This window comes from Hemicordylus capensis, chromosome 2 (assembly GCF_027244095.1).
Source record: "Hemicordylus capensis ecotype Gifberg chromosome 2, rHemCap1.1.pri, whole genome shotgun sequence".
NCBI classification, from domain to species: Eukaryota; Metazoa; Chordata; class Lepidosauria; order Squamata; family Cordylidae; genus Hemicordylus; species Hemicordylus capensis.
The window spans coordinates 146429485-146454894 of record NC_069658.1 but is presented as its reverse complement, the minus strand read 5'-3'; the positions used below and the strand labels follow the sequence as shown (position 1 = coordinate 146454894).

The window sequence follows — 25410 nt, the reverse complement described above, 5'->3', positions numbered from 1 at the left end:
CCAGCATGGCTGTTTTTATTATGTTCAGAAGACACAATTTCATTCAAAGGCTTAGCAAAGCAGGAAGATCTTACAGTTTTTTCAAAGGGACAATAGAAAGGAAATTTCAAGGTTCCAGAGTTTGGGGGCTATTTCCAAAAAGGCTCTACTTCTAGCCCCTACTGTCCAAACCTGATGTATAAACAGCACAGGCAGCAATGTGGACTGTCTTAAGCTTAACTGGTGAGATTTCATATGATGTGAAGCAGTCCTTAGGTCTAAGGGTAACGGGCAAAGACAAGGCTTTAAAAGTTAGAATTAGGATTAGCATCCTCTGATGTACAGGCTGTGCTTTTTAAACTGGTGGCTCTATTGTATTTAGGTAAGGGGACAGCAACTCTCCCTGTTAAACTCAGCATGGCATCCTTACCAGTGACTGTTGCTGGTTCCAGTGTTTCTTTTTAGTTTATGATAATCCTTTGGGGATAGGGGACATCTTTTCTTTTGCTGCTTTGAGATTTTATTTTTTTTCTTAAGGTAAAGGTAAAGTTGTGCTGTGGAGTCGGTGTCGACTCCTAGCAACCACAGAGCCCTGTGGTTTTCTTTGGTAGAATATAGGAGGGGTTTACCATTGCCTCTTCCGGCACAGTGTGAGATGATGCCTTTCAGCACTATATCGCTGCTGCCCGATATAGGTGTTTCCCATAGTCTGGGAAGCATACCAGAGAGTATTCGAACCAGCAACCTCTAGCTCCCAGGCAAGTTACTTCCCCACTGTGCCATTAGGTGGTTTATTATTTAAAGCAGTATATAAATATTCATCGTATGTATGTATGTATGTAATCAGCATTCTGAATTGGGCCCAGAAGTATATAGGTAACCAGTGTAACTGGTGGAATACAGACTGAATGTATGCACACCTCCCAACAAAAGTTAGGAGATCAGCTGCATTTTCTACCAGTTGAAGCTTCTAAGTAATCTTCAAGGACAGCTCTGAATAGAGGACATTTATTTATTTATTTATTTTTACATTTTATATCCCGCTCTTCCTCCAAGGAGCCCAAAGCGGTGTACTACATACTGAGGTTCCTCCTCACAATAACAACCCTGTGAAGTAGGGTTAGGCTGAGAGAGAGTGACTGGCCCAGAGTCACCCAGCTAGTTTCATGGCTGAATGGGGATTTGAACTCGGATCTCCCCGGTCCTAGTCCGGCACTCTAGCCACTACACCATGCTGATTACTGACATTGCAGTAATCAAGCCTGGAAGTTACAGAAACATGGGTCACCATGGTAAGATCTTACCTGTCTAAGAGGAGAAAAAGCCTCCTGATTGCAACCACGAATGGAAAAAGGCACTTCTGGAGACAACCTCAACTTACTTTTCCAGAAGGAAGACCAGGTCCAAGAGGACCCCAGGCTCCTTGCCTGGCATGGAACAGTTACACGGACCCCATCAGTCACAGGCAGTCTTTTTCTTTCCAGTCCAGCATCCTACCTGCATCATCCTTGTCTTGTATGGATTCAGTTTCTATCTATTTTCTCTCATCCACTTGACTCAAAGCAGCTGCTCCCTCACTAGCAGTAGCATCTGTCCTTCCAAAGTATTGCTGTATTGAAAAAGGATTAGCACTTTTCCAGTGATAAATTGTTCTCATCGCCACCTGCAAAGCACATGGCAGTATGTTACCTTCCATGGAACAATGTGGAATCTACTGCTCTTTGGCAACAGAATTAAATTCCATTGCCCCTCTTGACTCAAGTATGTTTCAGGGATGCAACAGGGAAACAATGTTAAGGCTGGTTAAAAAGAGCTTGCTTTATAGGTGGGAGAATATTTGTGTTAGGAGCTCTTTGTTCACCTGCAGGTCATCTGTGATCTTCTGAGGTGACATCATAGAAGACAGAACTCTAGAGCCATATCTGGCATGCTGCATTCTGATTAAATGCTTCTCTTTTGCTTTTCTAGGGAAGTTCTCTTCTGTGTATGCCTAACGTTCTTAAGGTGTACTTGGAAAATGGACAGACTAAAGCTTTTAAATTTGAAACTCATACTACTGTCAAGGTATTTCAAGTTGGATGTTTGATTTTACTCTTTTTATTATGAGCTGATTAAGTCAAAGCCTGACATACTATGGAAAAAGTGAATGCATAGATTTAACACATTTTAAACTGTTGAGGTTGGGATTGGCTTGGAAATAGGATATAAAGATTGAAAAGTTGAGATTCATCTGACCATCAGCCATTCCTTGGTTAGGCAACTTCTGTTACCCACCAAGCACCCGTACTCCCGATTTCTATAAGATTAACTTACCTAATTTTGATTCTATCCTGTTTTCATCTGATAGTTCTGTATGGAGCTTTACAATAGTGTGGGAATAATACAATGTATTACAAACTCTATGGCCACATCCCATTATATGGTTGTTTGTTTGTTTGTTTGTTTTGATTTCTATACTGCCCTTCCAAAAATAGCTCAGTGCGGTTTACACAGAGAACTAGCAAACAAATAAGATGGATCCCTGTCCCCAAAGGGCTCACAGTCTAAAAAGAAATATAAGGCAGACACCAGCAACAGTCACTGGAGGTACTGTGCTGGGGGTGGATAGGGCCAGTTACTCTCCCCCTGCTAAATAAAGAGAATCACCAAGTTAAAAGGTGCCTCTTTTCCAAGTTAGCATGCTCACTTGAGTACCACTGAAATCAATTACTGGATTGAAGATGTTTATTTCTGTTCAAGCCCTTAATCTGGGAAAACAAGCATGCCCTATCTTCAGATCGCATTGAAATCAATAAGGTTTTAGGTGCTTAGCAGCACCTGAAATTAGATCAACAACAATGTGTATCAGCGTATGCATCAAGAGAACAGCTGTGTTCTCACATCACTCATATTCATTTGAATGGGGCACGTGTGGAACATCGCAGAGGGTTTTGCCTCATGATAGGATATGTCTTGCTCTACTCTCCTGCCTCTGCTATGCTACCTGAGCAACTGCCTTTGTATAAATCAGGCGTTTAATACAATCCAAGTGGGAACCTAGTAGTAAATGTTTCCAGTGCATTGGCACGTTGTTTAATTTGTGATTTTGCCATCAATAATTGGCAGGACATTCTTCTCACTTTGAAAGAAAAGCTTTCCATTCGAAGCATCGATCATTTTGCCTTGGTCTTGGAAGAGCAGTACAATGTGTTGAAGATGTACCTTCTGCATGAGGATGAGCTTATTGAACAGGTCAGTACTCCGTTATGGTAATTTAGAGAGCCTCCAATGATAGTGATAGGCGAGGAAGAAGACCAACAGGAAGAATCCTATAGAAGAGGCACTTCCTGTTGCAAGGATGTAAAGCTACTGTTACTGTTTTGATATGAGGGTGCCTTTGTCTCCTATATCAGCCCTGCCTAGCAGCCATCAAAATAGTCCTCTTCCTTCTGAATGTGTGGATTGCTGGTGAGTTGGAACGTTGAGTCTGAGCACCCGCAAATCTATTTAAATGGAAGCGGCCTTCTTCTTCTTCTTCTTATTATTATTATTATTATTATTATTATTACATTTTATAGCCTGCTCTTCCTCCAAGGAGCCCAGAGCAGTGTACTACATACTTAGATTTCTCCTCACAACAACCCTGTGAAGTAGGTTAGGCTAAGAGAGAAGTGACTAGCCCAGAGTCACCCAGCAAGTATCATAGAGCCAGCGTGGTGTAGTGGTTAGAGTGCTGGACTAGGACCGGGGAGACCCGAGTTCAAATCCCCATTCAGCCATGAAACTAGCTGGGTGACTCTGGGCCAGTCACTTCTCTCTCAGCCTAACCTACTTCACAGGGTTGTTGTGAGGAGAAACCTAAATATGTAGTACACCACTCTGGGCTCCTTGGAGGAAGAGCAGGATGTAAATGCAAATGCAAAATAATAATGGCTGAATAGGAGATTTGAACTTGGGTCTCCCCGGTCCTAGTCCAACACTCTAACCACTACACCACACTTATGAAAGCTCTCTGAAATGCCTGTCTGAACTAGGATGTATTTACACCAGCTGATGTGCTTAGGGAAACAGTTTCCCTAAGCACATCAGCTGGCGTATCAGAATAGTACCACAGCTGTTTTATTCTATTGTTTGAAGTAGCCGTCTCCCCAGGAGTTTTTCTTAGAGTGGTTTTTCCTAGAACCTAGGATGGCAGGCCATAGATGTTCATTTAATGGTCAGTTTGGTTAATCTTTGTCTAAAGCTCCATTGGAATGTACTTCAAGTCATATCTCCAGGTGGATTTAGAAAAACGTGAACTGAACTTCCAAATAAAAGCTCAGAGTTAAGAGAACACAGGAAGCTGCAATACAGAACCTATTTATTTCTTTGCACCATATTATTTGTTCAACAAACAGATGCTGAATAACTGTGTACTTGACAATCTTTGAATAAGGGTTCAGCATCTTCCTTTGCTTCTGAGTGTCAGAATAGGAGCCACGTAGATCTGACCGAGTCCAATAGCATGAGCAATCCCAGTAGATGATAGATCAACCATATCTTCTGGAGCATCTGTGATCCAAGAGGTCCTGTGCCATGTTCTTCTAAGCACTTGCTAGATGAAGCTTGTGCTGTCATGGAAGATGCTGGGATGCAACTCCTGAATCCCAAGTGGAGCTGCTCAGGATGGGAAAATGTCACAGGCCAGCCCTGGGGTCTGGCTATGCCCGGAGGCTCTACCCATTACCTGTGCCATATTTTTCTTAGCATGTGATAGACTAAATTTCAGTTATTAAAGTGTTACATTGTATTCAGGGCCATATATGGTGGGCGGTGAGGTGGTATCAAAATTCCCCAGTAACGAAAAATTAATTCTGCTATTTGCATAAATTATGGAAATCAAGTGTGCATGATTCCATATTGTATAATTTATTCTGAAATATTTACTGTTTTGCATAATTCTTCTTCTGCTACTCACAAGGAGGGGCAAAGAGCTGTATAGGACACTGAAGCCCTGCCTCTCGACTACGAGAAATTTTAGGGGCCTTTAGATAGGATAATGATCAGTTTGTTTTATCCTGCATTTAAAAAAATGTAAATAGCAGACACAGGAGCCCCAATGCAGATTGGGACTGCAATTTGTTTTATTTTTATTTTATTATAATAAAAATGAATACTCCTGTGCCACATGCTGTGCTTTTTATTTTTCTTTTAGAATTGGCGATCATGATGATAATGTTCTTCTCTTCATTTCAGGTAGTTCAGAGGAAAGAGTCTCATAATTATCGGTGCCTCTTCAGAGTTTGCTTTATACCCAGGGATCCACTGGATATGTTGCAGCAAGATCCTATTGCCTTTGAATATCTCTATTTGCAGGTGAAGTTATTATGCAGCATGTGTCAGATTCTAGTCCTTTCTGCCTCGGTTGGGTCTTTAGCCATACCTAACAGAAACCTGAGAGGCATTTCTCAAGTTTTATACTTTTGTAAGTATGTGCCTTCCCATCCCCTTGAAGTGTTTGCATTGATGACCCATCAATGGCTCTGACTCACACGTGTGGCCAACAGAAATGTGCTTTTCACATTTTTAAAACCATGTGTTTACTTTTTAAAACATCAAATATTTAGTTGCTTGTATGGATTTTTAAATTTACAGCATTGAAAAAATTCAAAGTCTCCATTAAAATTTAAACCAAATGTAGATGTTTTTAATGTACTTTAATTTTATTTAAAAAGCAAATAGGAAAGGGGGAACACTCAGATCATATGTGTCCTAAATAATGAGGCCATTCACACAGTGAAAACTGTGTTCTACCCAGGTTTGGGAGCTCTGTGTGTTCCCAATTTTCGGTTGTGTGGGTGCAAACAACTAGGTAGGGGGAGGGGAAAGTGATTGTGTAGAAGCTACAATTGTGTGGTGGTAGGAGGAAAAGCTTCCCAGGTTTTCCTCCTACCTTGCTTCCACACAGTCACTTCTCCCTCCTCCTGCCTAGTTGTTTGTACGCACAAAAGCGAACATTGGGAACACACACAGCTCCCAAACGGCTAGGCAGAAGACAGTTTTCCCCCTGTATGAATGACCTCAATATATAAATACAGAAATCGGGCACAGAAAAGCAAGTAAACTAGGGCTGTGCATGCTACTTTGCATTTGTATGTTAATTACATGTGGTTGTTCATATTTGTGTTTCAGTATGGTGAGCCTCATTGTATGGGGTTTCTGTGTGTGTGTGTGTGTGTGTGTGTGTGTGTGTGTGTGTGTGTAGACCAGTTAGTCCAACATCCCAGTTATGGGTAGAATCTCTGCACAAGTATCTCATTTGTCTCTGCAGAGGATAGCAAGGGAGTGAGGTTTTAGAATGCATCCGCCTGGGGCAAGGCTTTCAGGCACATTCTTATAGATGTAGTTTGCAAGTCCAGTATCCCCAGGGTCCATAACAATTGAACCGAGTGTGTGTATTTGTGTGAGATGCTGTGGTTCGGTAAGTTTGATCGGGCTGTGGGAAAGCAAGCCAGTGCTGTTAAAACTGTTACAAGGTGCCTGCTTGGCATCATTTTTTTAAAAGGCAAGTAAAAGTCAGGAGTCTTATCCAGAAAAAGCCAAGCATGCCTTGTTGAAATCCATAGCTACTAGGGATGCTATTAAGAATCCCATTTATTTCAATATGGCTGATGCACGTAACTTTCCCTGGATTGCACCCATATTTTAGGTCAGGGCTGCATAACTTCGACCCTCACTGGATTCCCCTTTACCAGTAGATACCTGAGAACTGGTCTGTGGTCAAACCAAACCAGGTCAGGTTTAACCGGATTCGAAACTGGACCAGTCTGGGTCGGTTCAAATCCTATTTGGATTTGAACTGAACCGGCAAAACCAGTTCCCTGCGCACCCCTACCGCTGGGGCTAAATATAGCCCCAGCAAACACATGATCCGGTAGCCTGGACTAAGGGAGCGCTTGCTCCCTTAACCTTGAGTAACAGCTGGGCTCCAAAGCGGGGCTTGGTGGTGCTGTCCCACTGGGATCAGGCCCGATCCCAGCAATTCTCATACACAGCCTAACCCAGGCTGGGAATCCCTAGGCTGGGTTAGGCTGCATTTGAGTACTGCCTCCTTGTTGGCTTATTTGTTTAGGCCACAGTCTGCTGGGAACTCTTCTTGCACCAGTCCCATTGAAGTGAAGAGGACATGCACAAAAGCACTATGCTCATGTGCAGTCCCCATTCTTTTTAATGGGGTCGGCACAGGAGGACTTCCCAGTTGGCTGTAATAATCTCATTGGTTTGTGTATAAAACTTCTAGACCATCTTTCCATGTTTGTGGCTTTTTAAAATGCTCCGATTGAGTTCAGTAGCTTAAGCCCCACCACTGACAGACACACCTTTCAACATTTTAGAAAGATGTTCTTGTTTGGACTACAGTAAGTCTCCGGAGGAAGGGAGTCCCATAACTGTGGAGCAACCCCCAAGAACTGGAGCTGAAATAGATAGGTAGAGGCCTATGTCATGTCTCTGTTGCTGGACTGTACCATCCTGACTGTAGATAGGGGGGTTGACTAGTTTAATGCTCCTCCACATAAAATATCCCTGTACATATAAGGCAGTATTTTATGTGAGGAAGCATTCAGACATTTGACATGTGCACACACATCCAAGCTACAGTCTGAACTGTCATAGCCCAGCAATAGATAAACCGCATAAGCTCTTTCCTTGTCTGTTTCAGGTCATAGTCTTACATGCTTCAGCTTTGTTTTCTTGTGTCAATAACACAGCAGAAGAGTTGGGTGAAAACTCTGGGCTAGTTTCCAACATGCACATTCATCACCTGATCATCATGTGATTGCTTAACAACACATCACGACGCCTGGCTGAATGCATGCTTGGACTCCACTGAAAAGCATTGTTCTGGAGTGGATCTGAAAATTCTGTGTGTGGTGTTTGATCAGTGATGGTTTGTTCATATCTACAAGCCATTGCTTGATGCTGCAACTGTTAAATGATGGACAAGCATGGGTGAATTGGATCAAAATCCCACAACAAAGCAGGGAAGTTAAGCAACTGACCTTGTGGCCATTTGTCCAGGCTGCTAAGAGCAGTGATAATTGGGGTGTGAGCGTGCGTGGGTGGTGGGGGATAGCTTGTTGTGAACGAGCGTGTCTGTCTTTCTCCCTAGTTGCTAACTTGGCTCTGCCAATTTTAGAGCTGCAGTGATGTGCTTCAGGAGAGATTTGCAGTCGAGATGAAGTGCAGTGTTGCTTTGCGGTTGGCTGCATTACACATACAAGAGCGGATTATCACTTGTGCTCAGCCACAGAAAGTTTCTCTGAAGTATATAGAGTAAGTGAAATATAAATTACTTGTCCTTAAAAAAAGAAAAGAAAAAAGAAAAGCATCTTCAGAGCGTGAAAGATTTCTGAAGATTTCTGTTTCAAAAAAGAGTGCTGAAAATTTGTTGTGCCGTCGAGTCGGTGTCGACTCCTGGCAGCCACAGAGCCCTGTGGTTTTCTTTGGTAGAATACAGAAGGGGTTTACCATTGCCTCCTCCTGTGCAGTATGAGATTATGCCTTTCAGCATCTTCCTATATCACTGCTGCCTGACAGAGGTGTTTCTGGGAAACATACTAGTGGGGATTCGAACCAGCAACCTCTTGCTCCCTAGGCAGGTTACTTCCCCACTGCGCCATTAGGTGCATTAGATATTTAAGAATATCTTAAGTATATAAAAAGTGGCCTACACTGCACCAAAGTGGTAGACGAGCATCTTGCCTTTGGTTTCCCTTTAGGACAACCACAACCATTTTATCTATTTATTTATATCTATGTAAACTGCTTTGGGAACTTTTGTTGAAAAGTGGTATCCATCATCATTGTATACATTCCTTGTGTAGTCAGTCACATGAAACCCATATGTAGGTCATCATATGAGACGGCCAAGCATGCGTATATTTTACTGCATGTGTGAGAAGTGTGTAATGCCAGTGTTGTGGTGAGCAGAGTGCTGGATTTGGACCAAGACTCCCCAACCCCACCAACTGTTGTTTGCTCTGGAAGGAGAGTTTGCCTAGGTGCCAGTGGGAATTTTCTTCCAGAAGCAACTAGCAGCTGCAAGAGGAAAAGAAATCTGGATCAGGGCTATGTCATGATGAGGTTGGGTTAGATCCCTCCCTTCCCTGCTGGAAGTCTGATCTGGATCAAGGCCTCATGTGACTGCTATTTGCACTTCAAAATACAAACGCATAGGCTCCAGTCATGCAGTCTGCCTATTGGGCATGCCTTTGGGCCTTCATAGGAGCAGGAGGCCAGACAGAGTGACTCTGCTGCAACCTCACTGGCTGGGTGCCACTAATACAGTGGCTGTCCTTAGGGCATGGCTGGAAGGGGGTCCCACACTGGTTGATTTGCCCCAGGCCCCGCACCCCACCAGGGCTGTCTAAGGACAGCCCTGAATACAGTACAGCACATTCAGCCACTGAAAACTGCTGGCTGAGGAAGAGAGACAGTCAGAGCAGAGGTTTTTTGGGGGGTTACACAACAGCAATAGAGTAGGAATAACCTCTCTCTGAGTACTGTGAACTTGGAATTTCATTGGCAGTACTCTGAATGATCAACAAGCATTTCTAACTCACCCCAGATTTTGCCAATTCCTCCTTATCTATCCAGGGGTACCTCCTGTTTTTCTTTACTCTCTGCTTCTTTTCCTATTGCATATAATCTAGACTGTATACAACACTTTTGGGGGAGAGTATAAAAGCCTATTAGCACTAGAGGATTTTTGAGTGATATCTGAATGCCACTGCAACATCTGGCAAGTGTGATTATTTTAAGTACAAGCCACCTAATGGCGCAGCGGGGAAATGACTTGAAATGACTTGATTAACAAGCCAGAGGTTTCAGCTGGTATGTTTCCCAGACTATGGGAAACACCTCTGTTGGGCAGCAGCGATCTAGGAAGATGCTGAAAGGCATCATTTCATACTGTGCAGGGGGAGGCAATGGTAAACCCCTCCTGTATTCTACCAAAGACAACCACAGGGCTCTGTGGTCTCCAGAAGTCAACACCGACTCAACAGCACACTTTAGCTTTCTTTCTTTCTTTCTTTCTTTATTTATTTATTTATTTATTTATTTATTTTTGCATTTATATACCGCCTTTCATTAAAAAGATAACCCCAAGGCGGTATCAGAGTACCTTAAGGAACTCTGTAGGAATATAATCTCAGGTGGTGGTTATTTCCCCCCTCTTTTTCTGTCACAGGAAGGACTGGGGAATAGAAAACTTTATCTCTCCAACTTTACTCCGAAACATGAGAGGAAAAGACATCAAAAAGGCCATTAGCTTTCACATGAAGAGGAATCAACTTTTGTTAGATCCAAGACCAAAGGTAACAACATCACCGTAGTGTATTTGTGAAAGGTCACACATCAAAGGGCTCAGAGATTCTAACTGCACTATTCTGCTGAGCTAGTTTATTTTTACTGTAGTGTGATGAATCCATTCCCTAATCTTAGCCTAGAGCACCTTCCTTACAAGGCAAGGCTGCAACATCTGGGGCTTTTTAGTTTAGAAAATAGGTGACTAAGGGGAGACATGTTAGAGGTTTACAAAATTATACATGGTGGGGAGAGAGAGAAAGTTCTCCCTCTCTCCCAACACTAGAACCAGGGGTCATCCCATGAACCTGAAAGCCAGGAAATTTAGGGCTGACAAAAGGAAGTACTTTTTCACACAGCACACAATTAATCTGTGGAATTATTTATCATGGGATGTAGTGATGACCACCAGCTTGGATGGCTTTAAAAGGGACTTAGACAAATTCATGGAGGGAGGACAAGTCTATCAAAGGCTGCTAATCTTGATGTCTACAGACAGCCTCCAGGCTCAGAGGCAGGATGCCTCTGAGTACCAGTTGCAGGGGAGCAATTGGGTTGCAACTACCAGTTGCAGTGGGGGCACACCTTCAACTCCTGTAGTGGACTTCCTGGAGGCATCTGTTGGGTCACTGTAGGAAGCAGCATGCTGGACTAGATAGGCCTTGGACCTGGTCCAGCAAGGCTGTTCTTATGTTCTAGAGTTCACTAATTGCTGGGCAGTCCATTCCAAGTTTTATAACGAACTCAAAATATAGGGAGCACTATGGGAAAAACAAGATCATCTTGACTATCTGTATGCATGAAACATGAATTGAATATTAAACGTTTGAGCCTTTGAGATGGTTCATATTTCAGCCTCTTAATGAGGCATGAGCTGTTACAGGCATTCTCCACCATAGTGCCTTCTTCAGTTCTTCCCTGCCCCAGACTCCCAGCAAGATTATGCCATCCACGCACCATCCCCAAATACCCTGGTTTTTCTTGCTAGAGGGACCAAGGAAGTTGTTAACCTGTTTTCCTTTCTTATGCTCTCTGGGGGCAGCATCTTTTCCCTGCATTTCCACTTCCCAATGACAAGTGGTGGCAGCTCCTGTCAGAAAGAACACAGAAGGAAAACACCGCCAAAGTAACTTCCTCCTTGCTCCCTCTATAAAGAAATCGTGAGGTTACTGTTACAGAGAGTGGTCAGTATCCGTTCTCTTCTGTCTGGGAGGCATAGAAAGGGGGACTCCAGGGCATCTGCAGTGGATGTTGGAAGCCGTGGCTACTATAGGTTCATGGAGATTTCTGTGGCATAATGGAACATAGGTAGCTGCCATATACTGAGTCAGATCATTGGTCCATCTAGCTCAGTCTTGTCTGCACAGACTGGCAGCGGCTTCTCCAGCGAGAGTCTCTCTCACCCAGGGAGATGCCAGGGAGGGAACTTGGAACCTTCTGCATGCAAGCATGCAGATGCTCTTCCCAGAATGGCCGCAAGCCCTAAGGGGAATATCTTACAGTGCTCACACGTCTCGTCTCCCATTCATATGCAACCAGCGCAGACCCTGCTTAGCAAACGAGACAAGTCATGCTTGCTACCACAAGACCTGCTCTCCTCTCATTTGCTTCATGAAGAGGCTACACAGGAGGGCTGTGTAGGGGCTTTTAAAGCATCATGCCTCAGTGCTTGCTGTTTCTAGTGGACCTCCAGAGTCATAGCTGCTGTGTTCTCCAGAATACTATAATGGACAATGCCATGATGTGTGTGAAAGCATTAAATATAGGACAATGTGGTCCTGTGCTTGTACCATCCATGTAGTATTTGAGGGCAAAAAGACCATTGGATCTAACCTTCTTCATGTGTCAGTTCTGTTGGCCTCATTTCACAATCTATTTGTAACACCATGAGAGTGTTCCTGTGAAATACACATCAGTGGTCAGCACAATACACAACACTCTCTGAGCTAGTTGCACTGTATCACCATGTGATGTTTTCAGAAATGGGAGGACTTCATCACTCCCATATTCAGGGCTGCCATGTGATTCTGAAAAGTGGAATATTTGTCCAAGGTCCCGGCCCTACAATCCCCAAATCTGCCACTGTCAGAACACTGGAAGCACTCCATTTTACCCAACCCCATATATTAAGAGCATCTACTCAGTGCCTCTCAGCACTCTCAATATAGGAACATCGGAAGCTGCCATATACTGAGTCAGACCATAGGTCCATCTAGCTCAGTATTGTCTGCACAGACTGGCAGCAGCTTCTCCAAGCTTGCAGGCAGGAATCTCTCTCAGCCCCATCTTGGAGAAGCCAGGGAGGGAACTTGGAACCTTCTGGTCCTCCCAGAGCAGCTCCATCCCCTGAGGGGAATATCTTACAGTGCTCACACTTCTAGTCTCCCTTTCAAATGCAACCAGGGCAGACCCTGCTTAGCTAAGGGGACAAGTCATGCTTGCTACCACAAGACCAGCTCTCCTCTTATCTACATGAGCTGCTATTGTTGCCTAGTTCTTAATCACTCTTCTCCAAAACTGCAGCGTCTCCTCTCGGCAGCACAGGTGCGACTGTGTTACCTGCAGATTCTTGGAGATTTGAAACTCTATGGAGGCAAAATCTTCAATGCCACTCTCATGGTAAGGTGATGATTTGTTTAATGTAATGTGACAGCAAGCTCTTAAATACATATTCACTGTATTTTTCTGTAATGTTGACTGTGGGGAAACTGCTCAGCAAGACTTGCAAGTCTTCTATCATTGCAGTTAATGGCGATTTCCAAATGAGGTGCAATTCAGGACCCTCCAGTGGTTTGGGAGATCTTTATGGATCATTGGGAGCCCTGAAAAGGATGGGGAAAGTTTGACTTCTATATTTGGGAGTGCAGGGATGCTGCTGCACTCTCCAGTTGGAGGAATCTTGAATAAGGGAACACTCAACTTAAGGGTGCCCTTATGCCTTGTACATAATATATTTTTTTCCATTTTGTATACATAGACAAACACTAATTCTCCATAAAGGAACCCTGTTACCGTTTCCTGCCTAAAATGCCCCGTGAAGAAGCCATTGAAGCCCATTTGTCAATGGTTTATACCACTTCTGAAACACAGGACACAAAGGCAGTATGTAGTACCTTGCGAGGAGCCAATCAGGAATAACAGTGTGGTCCTGTGTTGGCAGGATATTATGGGCCAAAATGAAAATGGAGTGTCCTGCTGCACGAATTAGCACAAATGTTGCAGTATTAATGCAAGTGATGTCACAATCCTTGGTGTGGTACCTTAGGTGCCAGTTACAGTGGTGATAGTGTACCAGCAATAGCCCCCTAGCTCCAGTGCAGTCTAGTGGTGCCATATTGCTGGACAGCAGGGAAGAAATGAGGCCCAGCACTCTACAGCAGTGGCATCCTAAAAAAACCCCAAAAAAACATCCAAGGTAACCCAAATTCTGCAGCTAGAAAGTCTGAATTTTGCAACCTAGATTATGCCAATTAAGCAAATATCTTTAATATGTCTTAATTTGCATACATTTTCATTTTAACAAAACTTATTCTTCTGATGAGGAGCTATGGAGGGTGTTAAAAGCCCACTGCTGGAGAGCCCTTCTTAGTCTACCCTCTGGCTTTTGAAAATCTCCTTGGACATTCCCCACAATTTTTTGAGCATTTTTTCACAATCATAAGAGCTTGTAACTTACTTTTTATAGAGTCTGAAATAAAGAAATGTGAAGGTCTCCAGAAACAGAATTTTATGCCGAGTACCACACTGTGACTCTTTGCACTTGTGCACCATTGCAGCAGACACAGAATCCTGCCTTTGAGCCTTCTGGCCCCATCTGAGCTACGGTTCCCTGTGCTAATCTTACATTCTTAATGACTGTTCTCAGTAGGAACATCTTTGGCAGGGAGCAGAATGTGATGACTCTGCCTCCCTTGCCAAAGAATCAGTGTTGGAACCAAGCTACTATTGCCCAGTGAGAATGGGCTCTTAGATGCCTAATGTTCCATCTCCCTTCACTCCCTTCTGGCACATCATTCTTTAATAAGAGCCATGAAGGCATTATCGTGTTTACCGTTCTCCACCTCTTTCAAAACCTGCTTCAGCAGCTGAGCCACTGACAACTGTGAGGAAACAGAAGCTTTGAGGCTGCACTTACACTTTGTTCTTGAGTGTTTCCTTTGGACCTTGCCAGCAGGGTTGTGTTATAGCATCAGTTTCCATGCAGAACAAAAGCTGTCATCCTCTCCTTTATTGTTAATTAATTAATTAATTAATTACAAATATTTATACCCCGCCCCTCCAGTGCAATACTGCTCGGGGCGGCTTACAACCATTACACAGACACAGATACAAATAATAATTTATTTTTTTAAGTCAGATTAAAAACAATTATTAGGTTCAAATTAAAACTGAAAATTATAAAAAGCTAAAGAACCTACCAGATATAACAAAATAATGATATTAAAAAGCCTCCTTAAAAAGGTGTGTTTTAAGATGTTTTTAAAAAACACTGAGGGAGGGAGCATGGCGAAGCTCTTCAGGGAGGGCGTTCCAAAGCCGAGGGGCCACAACCGAAAAGGCTGTCTCTAGTGTCTGCCAATCGGATCTCTGTTAGTGGTGGGGTCATGAGCAGGGCCTGAGATGATGATCGGAGGGGCCTGGCAGATTCATATGGGCGAATGCGGTCCGACAGGTACCCCAGCCCCAAGCCATGTAGGGCTTTAAAGGTCAATACCAGCACCTTGAATCTAGCCCGGAAGCGGACTGGTAGCCAATGAAGCTGACGCAGGATGGGTGTAATATTCGTGAAGCGACTCGTACCCACGAGCATCCTTGTGACAGCATTCTGAACCAGCTGAAGCTTCCAGACAGTATTCAAGGGCAGCCACACGTAGAGCGCATTGCAGTAGTCCAATCTGGATGTTACCAATGCATGAGTGACTCAGGTCAGGTACGACTTCTCCCAAGTAGAAGAATCCCTTTATTACCAAAGTTGCGATCCTGCTTTCTCCACATGTGGAAAGGCTCCATGGGACCTCCCTCCCCTTTTCGTTTTCTCCCTGTGCCAGGCATACTGTGATTCAACCAGGCTAGTGGATTCCAATCTTGTTTTAGGCAGAGCAAGGCCCTTCTTCTCAGGAAGGGTCATATGAGAGAAGGCGCTCTCCAAGGTATACTAGACTTGGACCATTAGCGCTCCAAAGATAAAGACCAGTGCCTTGAATTCAGCCCAGAACATCAAGCCAAGTCAAGTCAAACCTTTTGCAATCTGCTTTCCCTAGGCCCCACTGCATGATGGGAGAGTGGAATGAGCCCAGCATAACCATTCCCTTGCCCACCACACAGAAACAGGATTGGTATTTGCTTTGTTGGATGGAAGATCAGGCAATATAGGCTGAAACAAATTCAGCCTATCAAAATGTAAGGCATGAAATCCTTTGTCTTTGTCTGCAGTGTAGGGGCTGATGCACAAGTTTCCAGTCAATGACTCTCAGACAAGAGTCATCTCAGATGAGTCAACTCATCTCATTAATTGCTTCTATTGAAAAAATATTGTGTGCAGTGATATGATAGTTTTGTGGGTGGTGTCTGTTCTGTGATGGCTCATTCACACGTGCAAGTCATCAACTTGATGTTGTGCCCATTATATGATGAATGTGCATGTGTGAACTCATTGTTCTTAAGGAGTTCTTGACAGGAATGAAAACCACTTTCCCCTCATGTAGCTGCAGGACAGAGAATCATGTATTGCCCTCCTGGTGGGAGCCAAATATGGGATCAGCCAAGTTGTTAACAACAAGCTCAACATTGTCACCATGCTGGCTGAATTTGCAAACATCAGCAGACTGGAGCTTACGGAAGAATCGGACAAAGTAAGCATGGTAAAAATCTACCTCCAAGATATAAAGGTAATTATAACCTTCACAATTCCTTGAATTATGAATGGATGGGAGAGCCTTTTATGAAGTTTTCTAAAGTCTACCACTCTACATTTTGATAGTATTGAGGATATAAGGAACCGACAATAGTCCATTAACCCAATACTGTCAACCCTGATTGGGGTTACATGATTCAGATTCAGAAACTGGATGCTAATTTGTCAGGGAAGCTATAGCAGTTACCTGTACCGAGCAGGGGTTGTCCTAGAAGACCTCCAAGGGTACCTTCCAATTCTGTGATTCCAAGTTGTTCATGGATTGTTATTCATGTAGCCCCTTGTCTATATGAAAAAGTCCCAGTTTGTTTCAGTGGCCACACATCCCTTTACCAATGGGGAATGCACCGATCATTAGATGTTCCTTATAGAACTGTGAATCCATGAAGTTACCAGATAACAATTAACCCTAGTATTTAGTTTATTTGGTGTTTGAATGCATATGCCACTTTCCCACCATAAAAAGGGCTCCAACTGTATTGTATTCTGGGATGAAAGAAAGCGAGTCAAAAGCCCCTGATTCTTCCAGTGGTGGCTGAGTTGTATTTCAACCAATTTCAAGCTCCAGTTCAGCCACAGCACATATGAACAAATCAGAGGCTGAATCAAATCCAAGAATATATTTTCACTGGATAATTTTTAGATATCCCCTCCTCCCCCATTGAATCATATCAACAATTTATAATGTGGCATATTGTGATTCATAGTTCTACTACACTGTGATTCTGTTTTTTCAGTAGGGAATTATTCCTAAATATCAGGACCAATGTATTTGTTGAGAATCACTTTTTTTGGTTTAGTAACCATAATACCTATCCATTTGTTCCTCTCTCTTCTCTTTAGACTATAAGAAAAATGGCATGGATGTGTGTGTATGTACACAAGTATATACCCCCATACATATCATCATAAAATGTATATGTACATTTTATGCCTGTACTGTATTTATGAAAAAGATGGGATAGCAAATAATCTAGTACTTGGGAACATAGGAAGCTGCCTTATACCGAGTCAGACCATCGGTCCATCTAGCACAGTATTGTCTATCCAGATTGGCAGCAGCATCTCCGAAGTTGCAAGCAGGAGTCTCTCTCAGCTCTGTCTGGAGATACCAGGGAGGGAATTTGGAACCTTCTGCATGTAAGCAGACAGGTGCTCTTCCCAGAGCAGACCCATCCCTTAAGGGAAATATCTTACAGTGTTCTCATGTAGTCTCCCATTCAAATGTGAATCAGGGAAGATCCTGTTTAGCAAAAGAGACAATTCATGTTTGCTACCACAAGACTGTCCACCTAATGGCACAGTGGGGAAATAACTTGCCTAGTGAGAAAGAGGTTGCCGGTTTGAATCCCCACTGGTATGTTTCCCCAGACTATGGGAAACACCTATATCGGGCAGCAGCAATATAGGAAGATGCTGAAAGGCATCATCTCATACTGCTTGGGAGGAGGCAATGGTAAACCCCACCTGTATTCTACCAAAGACAACCACTTTGCTTTACCACAAGACCAGGGTGTGTGTGTGTGTGTGTTTGTGTGTGTGTGTGTGTTTGCTTCTTGTTCTATTTTATTTTATACAGATATTTGAATTTTTTTAGTCTGTTTTGTTTCTTCCCCTTAAAGTTGCTGACTTTACTGTTGGAGTCTAACAGTGCGAAAGATCTGGCTTGTCTCATTGCTGGCTACTACAAGCTGCTTGTGGATTCAAGTAGTTCCATATTTGTCTGGACAGACAGAAGGCTCCAAACACATCGCTTGTCCGCGGAGGAGGGTAAAAACCAAGCTGCCTTTAACACTGACAAAAAATGGTTGGGAGGAATCTTACTGCTTGAATATGTTGTGCAAAGAGCATCTTTTGCTGTAGTGGTTTCCCCAAGTGTAGTGCTTAGCTGTGAGTGAATGGCGCCATTCTCATATATGGGAGAAAATAAAAGGGTGTTGTCATAGACACCATTTGGGACGGTGACGGGTGCACACACACGCACACACACACCCCTTGCATTCCAGTGAACTTTGCTTTTTGAGGAGGAAGCTGCTTTTACATCTTCTCCCAGCTGCTGCTGATTGTAGCACTTTTACCATTTGCATAACTCTATCCTGGGTGTCTGTTTCTTGATCACCCTAGAATGACAAAGAGAAAAAACCCAAGGCATGCAGGGAGAGAACAAGAGAGAGTGAAGGATGAGGGTAGGTTGCTCAACACCACTCCCTCTAATCTGAGATGTACCTGGGGATGATTGTGGCTGTTCAGTAGTGCAAGAACAATGTTCTGTAGGTACTGAGAAGCATAGGAATAAGGCCATAGCTCAGTGGTGGTGCATTTGCTGTGCCTGCAGAAGGTCCAGTTCAATTCCTGGCATTTCCCGTGAGGGCTGGGAAAGACTCCTGCCTGAAATCTGGGAACGCTGCTACAGTCAGACAGTACTGAGCTAGCTGGACCAGAGTTCTGACTTCATATTAGGCCACTTCCTGTGTTCAGCCTCTTCCTCACACGTGGCAGGGCTGAGCCTTCCTGCTGAAAACTGGTTCTCGTTAAATAAACTGCAGGGCAGACTGCAAGCACAGGCCACTCTAAACAAACCATCTCTTTGTGTGTGTGTTTGACTTGAAGGGTATGAATCGAGAACCTGCAGCGACTCTGAAGAATCTTCTGAACCAGACTCCTCCTTGGACCGGTTTCCAGACACTCACTCCACAAAGTACAGCAGCATTAGCCCCCTGCTTGAGGAAGGAGAACAGGACAAGCATGAACAAGAAAGGAAGGAGCTGGAGGACAAAGAGACTGTGTATTGCAATGGCTATGACAACACAAATGATAGCTTGTCGGACGCCTCAGACTCAGCCAACACAGAGAGCCGGTTAAAGACTAGTGCTTCAAGCGACTCTCTGGATGCTCTGGAGGAGGACGATTTGCAAGCCTGCTCCTCAAGTAGGCCTGAGTTTTTTCATTTCTATACCCCCACTCTTCAGGAACTTGCAAGCAATGGCAAGACCTCCATGGGTATAGACAGCGAAGAAGGAAGTAAAGCAACTCAGGAGTATATCTTCTCTTTCTTCCCACCGCCCCACATACCCAGTCCTGTGCTTCTACAGCTGGAGGCAGAACCCAGGACAGAAAGTGAAACGAATGCTTCTGCTCTGGAGTCCAAGCTGGCAGAGAGTAACGTCATGCAGTATTACAGCCTTTGTGCCAACATCTCCCCCACCAGCAGCGGAGAAAAGACCACCTGCAGTGACAGCTCAGAGCGTGGCTCTTTGAAAGAGCTGCAGGCTGAAGCCGATGAAGATGAGGGGACTGGCAGAAGAGAGACACCTGGCTTCATCTTGGCTCCTCCCCCTGGCTTTGGAGATACCAGTTCAGATGAAGAATTCTACGATGCAGCAGAAAGGGTAGCACCAGTGGAGGCTCCAGCAAGTAAGACAAAAAGACATCCCTGGGAAAGGCGCAATCATAGCTCAAGGGTTGTGTCGGAGAGGGGCTGTTTTGCCTGTGTGTGTACCACCTAGTAAGGAGCTCAGCAGACTCACAGCTGCCGCCTTCACATAAACATGGCCTGCACTTAGAGGCCTGTTACAAGGTAATGAGCCCTTTCTCGCAATCGGAGAAAGGGCTCCAAAGGGGCGAGAGGAGGAAGCCTTGAAACACTTACCTTCCCTGCAGACAATCTACTCTCTCTTACAAGCCCCGGGTGGATCGCTCTCCCTAGGCAGATTGCTCGTCTAGATGATGGTTCGCTCCTATTGGCAGCAGGGAGATTCTGGGGCTGGAAGGCCCCTGGAACTTCCATAATGCACCATGTGAGTGTGCAGTGCATTATGGAGAGCCTCCCAACACTGGTCAGGAGGATACTTGTGTGTGGGTGCTGTGCGGCACTGACACACAATCCATAAGCCCGGGTTTCAGGCGAGCTTGCGCTCTAAATCTTGGCTAACAGCAGGGGCACCTAACGGGGTTCGTTGCTGTGCTGCCGCTGGCTCTTGGCGATTCACACGCGCAGGCAAAACCGTGCTGGGCTGTCCTACTCCGGTTTTGCCTGCGCATGTGAATCGCCCCGATGAATGCCTTCAGCAGGTGGCTTCTCATATAACGTTACATGTAATGACTGCAAGTAAGTAGGCGGAAATGGCTGGTTTCCGGAGTGAGCATGCGCTCCCGGTATCTCCACCTCTTCCATGTCATCTGAACCCATCCCTCTGCCGCCTGATATTCTCTGCTCGGCTTCAAAGGCTGGTCAAACGATAGGTGACAGAGGGAACCCGACATTGTATTTATCTTCTGCCTTGTTTCTTATGCTTGCATTTTAAATATTTTTAATCAGATCTATGTTTTTATATTTTGGATTAATATTTTAACTGTGTCATTTTTTAAGTCTTGTTTTCATTTTCCTGTGAACTGCCTTGGGATTGTTTGAATGAAAGGTGGTATATAAATTTAACGATAAATAAATAGTCAACCCGACACTGCCAGGTTTGGACAACACAGAAGAGGCAAAAGTACCTAAAACATACACTCGCCAGGAACTGACAGTTCCCTGCTACTCATTTGCCACCATTATGTGTGAAGCTGCCCACGGAAAGCATACATTACCTTATAACAGTCCTCTAAGTCCAGGCCAATGTTGTTACCTTCCCAGGCAAAGGGGTGGAAGTTAAGATAGCCTATGGCTATTTAGTGAGAGCCAAGATTCAAATTGGGAGCTTCCAGCTCATTGATATTGATATCACTCAGACCTCTTGACCCCATGTATGTTATCTGGCCTTCCTCTTTCTGTTAGCAGGTGAAAAGAGCTGGAGCTACTTCACATAATCAGGTGGTACTTATCAAGTGATGAGTTAAATCACTCTCTCAGCTTGCTCTGCCAGTATTGTGTTCATATGAAACGAAAGCTCTCTTTGTGAGCATGGGTTGTGCGAATTAACCTGTAGAAGCAGGGTAGAGGGTGAAGTTCCTTGTTTGTTCAGTGTACAGTCTAAAGCTTGGTCAGCCACCCAGCCCCAAGCATCAGCACTGCAGAAAGAACTTCGCTATTTACTGTTAGTCTATGAAGGACTAAGGGCCTTCTTTTTTTTTTTTTTACCTTATCTAAATGGGAGACAGGTTGAAAAAACTGACCCTATCCAAACCACTTGCAATGTGTGTGGTTGAGCGTGTTGACAGAGGTGTGGTACTACATTCTGTTCTCCCACTCCCCTCACTCATCTGCCAATTGGGGTCTCGAACTTGGGGGAAAGGGTAGCTACTAGCTAGTTGCAGGTTAAAGTCACCCAATCCTTTGTTCTCCCCACTTCTGCTTTTCATAACTGGGGGTCTGGTGGGGGAAGAACCTGGAGAACCCTAAACTTGCACCTGTAGGAACTCCAAAAGATCCTCACAAATAAGCAATGGAAATATGCCCCTCTTTTACCAGTATTTTAAAGGAATTGCAGTTTATCTATCGAATATAAATGATTTCTGCACATTGATAGCTTCTTCTTTGTTTACAGGTTCTGAAAGTTTGCCCCTACAGAGTGTACAAGATGTCACTACCACAAAGGTGCCCTCCTGTTGCGGCTTGAGTCAAAACATTCTGTCAAGACAAAGTAGAAGAGCAAAACACAGACCAGAAAAGGAGGCAAGGTGTACCAACAGCCTGAGGAAAAGAAGGTCCTTCCTACAGACTAACTATACATCACAAGTTACTTTCCCCATAGCTTCACCTCACTCCCCAGAGAACATTGACAGCTTGTGCTATGACAAAGAACCTGGCCTTTCAGATACTTTATGTTCAGAACCTGTAGTTTCCTTGAGGGACACTAAAAGAGACACTGATCTTGAAACCAAATCGCTGGTCCAATTAGACCCGTATAGAGCAACCAAGAATATAACCCCTTCATCTGAGTTGATGGAGATGGAGCCTGATACCTTAGAAACAAAGACAGTAACTGATTCAGTTGCATCTTCTATATCTGCCATTCGTCTTCTAGGTACCCAGGAAGCTGCAGAGAGCTCAGATTTCAACTCTAGCCCCCTCTACACAGAGAAGCCTGATACCTCTTTTATCTCCTCCCATACACATGAACATAACAGCTGCTTAAAGGTGTCAGGAATCTCCTTCCGGGTGGAAGGCCTAAACAAAATTGGCCATGAAAAAACAGAAGATCCTACAGAAACATATTCTGGTGTTGAGAAACATTGTATAGCAGGTAGAGAACCTCATGTAAATGAAATATCAGAGAACACAATGAGGACAGCAGAATCTACACCTGAAATAGGAGTCAGTTACGTATTGATTGAGGAAATAATACACACAACTACCAAACCCTCCCGATCTCTGGACAGGCACCAAGGCAAACAGTTGACTTGTGTGCCAACCTCAGATCTGGATCCTCTTCCTGCTGAGAAAGTGGAGAGAGATGAACAGCTTGTGCTAGGCCCCTGTGAAAGAGGAATCCGTGACCCCCTCTTGCACAAATCAAGCCAGGCATTTGGAGGCTTATTGCTCCCAGAAAATACCAGCAAGATGCTGACTGAAGACTCATTGCGGAAATCTGAGGGTCCAAACCAGCTGAGTTTCTCAAATGACACTGAGCTGCTTCCCCATTGTGATGATCCTTCAGGGATACAGACTCACCTCTCTGGGGTTTCTTTTAGTTCATTGACTAATTGCACAGAAACATGTCTGCAGTCGGATGACAAATGCTGGAGAACTGCTGGTCAAAGTGTCCCAGTTGTTAATAGAGTCTGTTTAAAAGAGGATGATTTGCTTTCAGATGGCCTGAGGCAAGGGCCACACCATCCATCAGCCTTAACTGCTTATCGGAATACAAGCCTTTCTACAGAACTGGCTGGTGTCCAGAAGTCAGTGGAAAGAAACTTCACGGGCAATGCCTTCCACGTGGATTATAAATGCAAACAACCCAGGCCACAAACTGTTTCCGTGGAGAACATGGAACAGAAAAAAGCGAACATTTCAGATGGCCTGGACTACTTTTCACTTGCTAGTTTCTGTAAATCTGCAGGGCCCAGTGAGAAAAATGGTGTTTCAAATCAAACATTTCTGTATTCTGACTCGACAGAAGGTGCTAAGGCACCTGTAAGCTGCAACAACACAGGCTCTCCAGCTTTTACAACTGCTGAGGCGCTCTCACCAAATCATAAAATGGACAGATGCAGTTGCCAGTTGACTTATGCCAGTTGTTTCCGTGGTCTAGATAATGAGGCAGAATTAAAGGACACCAGTCCTCTTGAATGTGGCACTTCTGAGAGGCCATTAACCACCCCACCCTCAACAAGAAGCCCACTGTCTTTAGATTGTAATCCTACAAGACTCATACAAGAATGTAACTATGCTAATACTGACCCCAAGTCTGGTAAGAATCGCAGCTGGCTTCCAGAATCTCATATTGATGCACTGAGATGTTTAAAAGAGACAGTGTGCGCCTCACCACTTGACTTTTCTCACTTGCTAGAGAACGTGGTAGAACTACAGGAAATTTTAAGGAAATTTGGGGGGAATAGAAGGAAACACCCTCGAGATAAATGCTCAGCCCATTTTTCTGAAAACAAAAACATATTGTGCATGGAATCCCAAAGATTGACGTCCAGTTGCCAGAAAGTTATCAAAGCAGATGGGCCTTCCACAGAGATACAAAATGTCATTCAGGAGACCTTCCAGAACCTTCTCCAGCTGACAGATGTGTGCTTTCAGTTCACAAACTGCAGCCTTTGTAGTAGAAGACTCAAAGACCTCACAATCAATCTGAAGGATCTTGTATGTAACTACCGCCAGTTTGTTCAGGCAGCTCAGCAAGCCTGTGAGCAGGGCTATTCTACCTTGAGTGTGAAACTACTTGTGTGCCAGTATACTGCCCTCACAGCAGCCCTGTTCTGCCTTGTTCAACAATTCAGGGCATCATCCTGTGTGTGAGATGGAGGATCTTGTCCAAATGACTCTCCATCCTTTTGATAGGGAAGTACCCAACCAAGTGTCTGCCACTGAAATATTTCCCCACTAAAAATAGCTCATGAGCAACAGCTAGGTTGAAGCGAGTAATTGAGCAGTTTGGTCCCATTCTTTAATGGATTTTAACATTCAAGGGTTAAATGAGTTGAGGAGTGAGTTATCCTGCTGACCTCATGTAGAATCCTATTTTGGTGCATGTCCAACTTGCTTTCTCTTGTGCCATAGATAAAACACAAAAGTGATTAATCTCTCGAGTGATTCAAGGTCCTTTCTGTTATCAACTGCAGTTGTATGTATGCAGTAGCAAGTATCCTTAACTGATGTATTGACAGTGTTCTCATGTTACAGCTTTGGTGTGCCAATTTGTGCAGACGACGACTAAGCCTAAAGCGAGTACACCCCAGGAGTCTGCATGTGGGGAGGGATCTGGCTTCAGATGTTTAAGCAAGGCAAACTGGGGTGGGTGGCCAAAGGCAGAAGTGGCCAATCACCATTTAATCCAGGCAATTCTAATGTAGGAGATTGAGTGTGTCAGTTAGCACAGTGGATTCCAGGTCTTCTGCCCACGTTGCTGCCCTATCAATGCACATAGCTGACAGGGCCCAACAGAGGAGGAAGAGTGGCTACACAGTCACATGAAGCAGATGAGTCTCTTTCCTTGTGCTCATGGCCATGTGTCACAGTGCCACTATTGGGTACTCAAGAGGCTTCTTTCAGGACATCTCACTGGATTTGCAATACATTTTAGAGGAAGTATCTTATGGACAAGTGTTCTGAACATTCTGTGCTAAGTGGCCATTATCCAAGAAGCAAAGTCGTATCACTACGTTTACCCTTCCATAAGCTGTTAGTAGTAAAGGACATGTGTATCTTCCTGTAGGCTTAACCTCCAGAGGACGTGCATGTGTATGCATACCTAGCACCACCTTCATCCATTTCATGCATCTGACCAAAAAAGCTGTTGTCTGTTGAAGCACATGCCACAATAAACCAGTTAGTTTTACCACGTAACTTTTGTTGTCTTTGTTCCAAGATGTAACCCAATAGACAGACAGCTGAAATTTGTACTCACCTATGGAAGTCAAGGATCAAGGGTGGGGGAGGATACCCAAACATATACAGCTGCTACCACCTCTGAAGTTAATTGGAAGTCCATTAAAACCCTTTATAGGGAAGCCCAAATAATTTGGGGGAACTCAAAAGCCTTAGTAATGTATTTAGTCAAGCAGGCTATGGGATAGGGAAGTGT

At 44.1% G+C, this 25410-nt stretch overlaps 1 protein-coding gene across 11 annotated transcripts in view; it reads left to right on the top strand.

Moving 5' to 3' along the window:
- The window catches only part of FRMPD1 (FERM and PDZ domain containing 1), a 106000-nt gene extending 80836 nt beyond the window's left edge, over nucleotides 1-25164 (top strand). For 9 of the 11 annotated variants that reach the window (XM_053300975.1, XM_053300972.1, XM_053300971.1 and 6 more), the window contains 10 exons: nucleotides 1948-2043; nucleotides 3085-3210; nucleotides 5194-5313; nucleotides 8135-8271; nucleotides 10190-10316; nucleotides 12829-12924; nucleotides 16011-16193; nucleotides 17842-17989; nucleotides 18830-19633; nucleotides 21703-25164. In XM_053300975.1, the coding sequence (XP_053156950.1) occupies nucleotides 1948-2043; nucleotides 3085-3210; nucleotides 5194-5313; nucleotides 8135-8271; nucleotides 10190-10316; nucleotides 12829-12924; nucleotides 16011-16193; nucleotides 17842-17989; nucleotides 18830-19633; nucleotides 21703-24125 (4260 nt within the window). In that variant the 3' untranslated portion in view covers nucleotides 24126-25164. Of the gene's footprint in view, nucleotides 1-1947; nucleotides 2044-3084; nucleotides 3211-5193; nucleotides 5314-8107; nucleotides 8272-10189; nucleotides 10317-12828; nucleotides 12925-16010; nucleotides 16194-17841; nucleotides 17990-18829; nucleotides 19634-21702 lie in introns of those variants that run through there. The other 2 variants (XM_053300976.1, XM_053300981.1) reach the window with 2 other exon arrangements.
- Nucleotides 25165-25410: the final 246 nt, after the last annotated feature.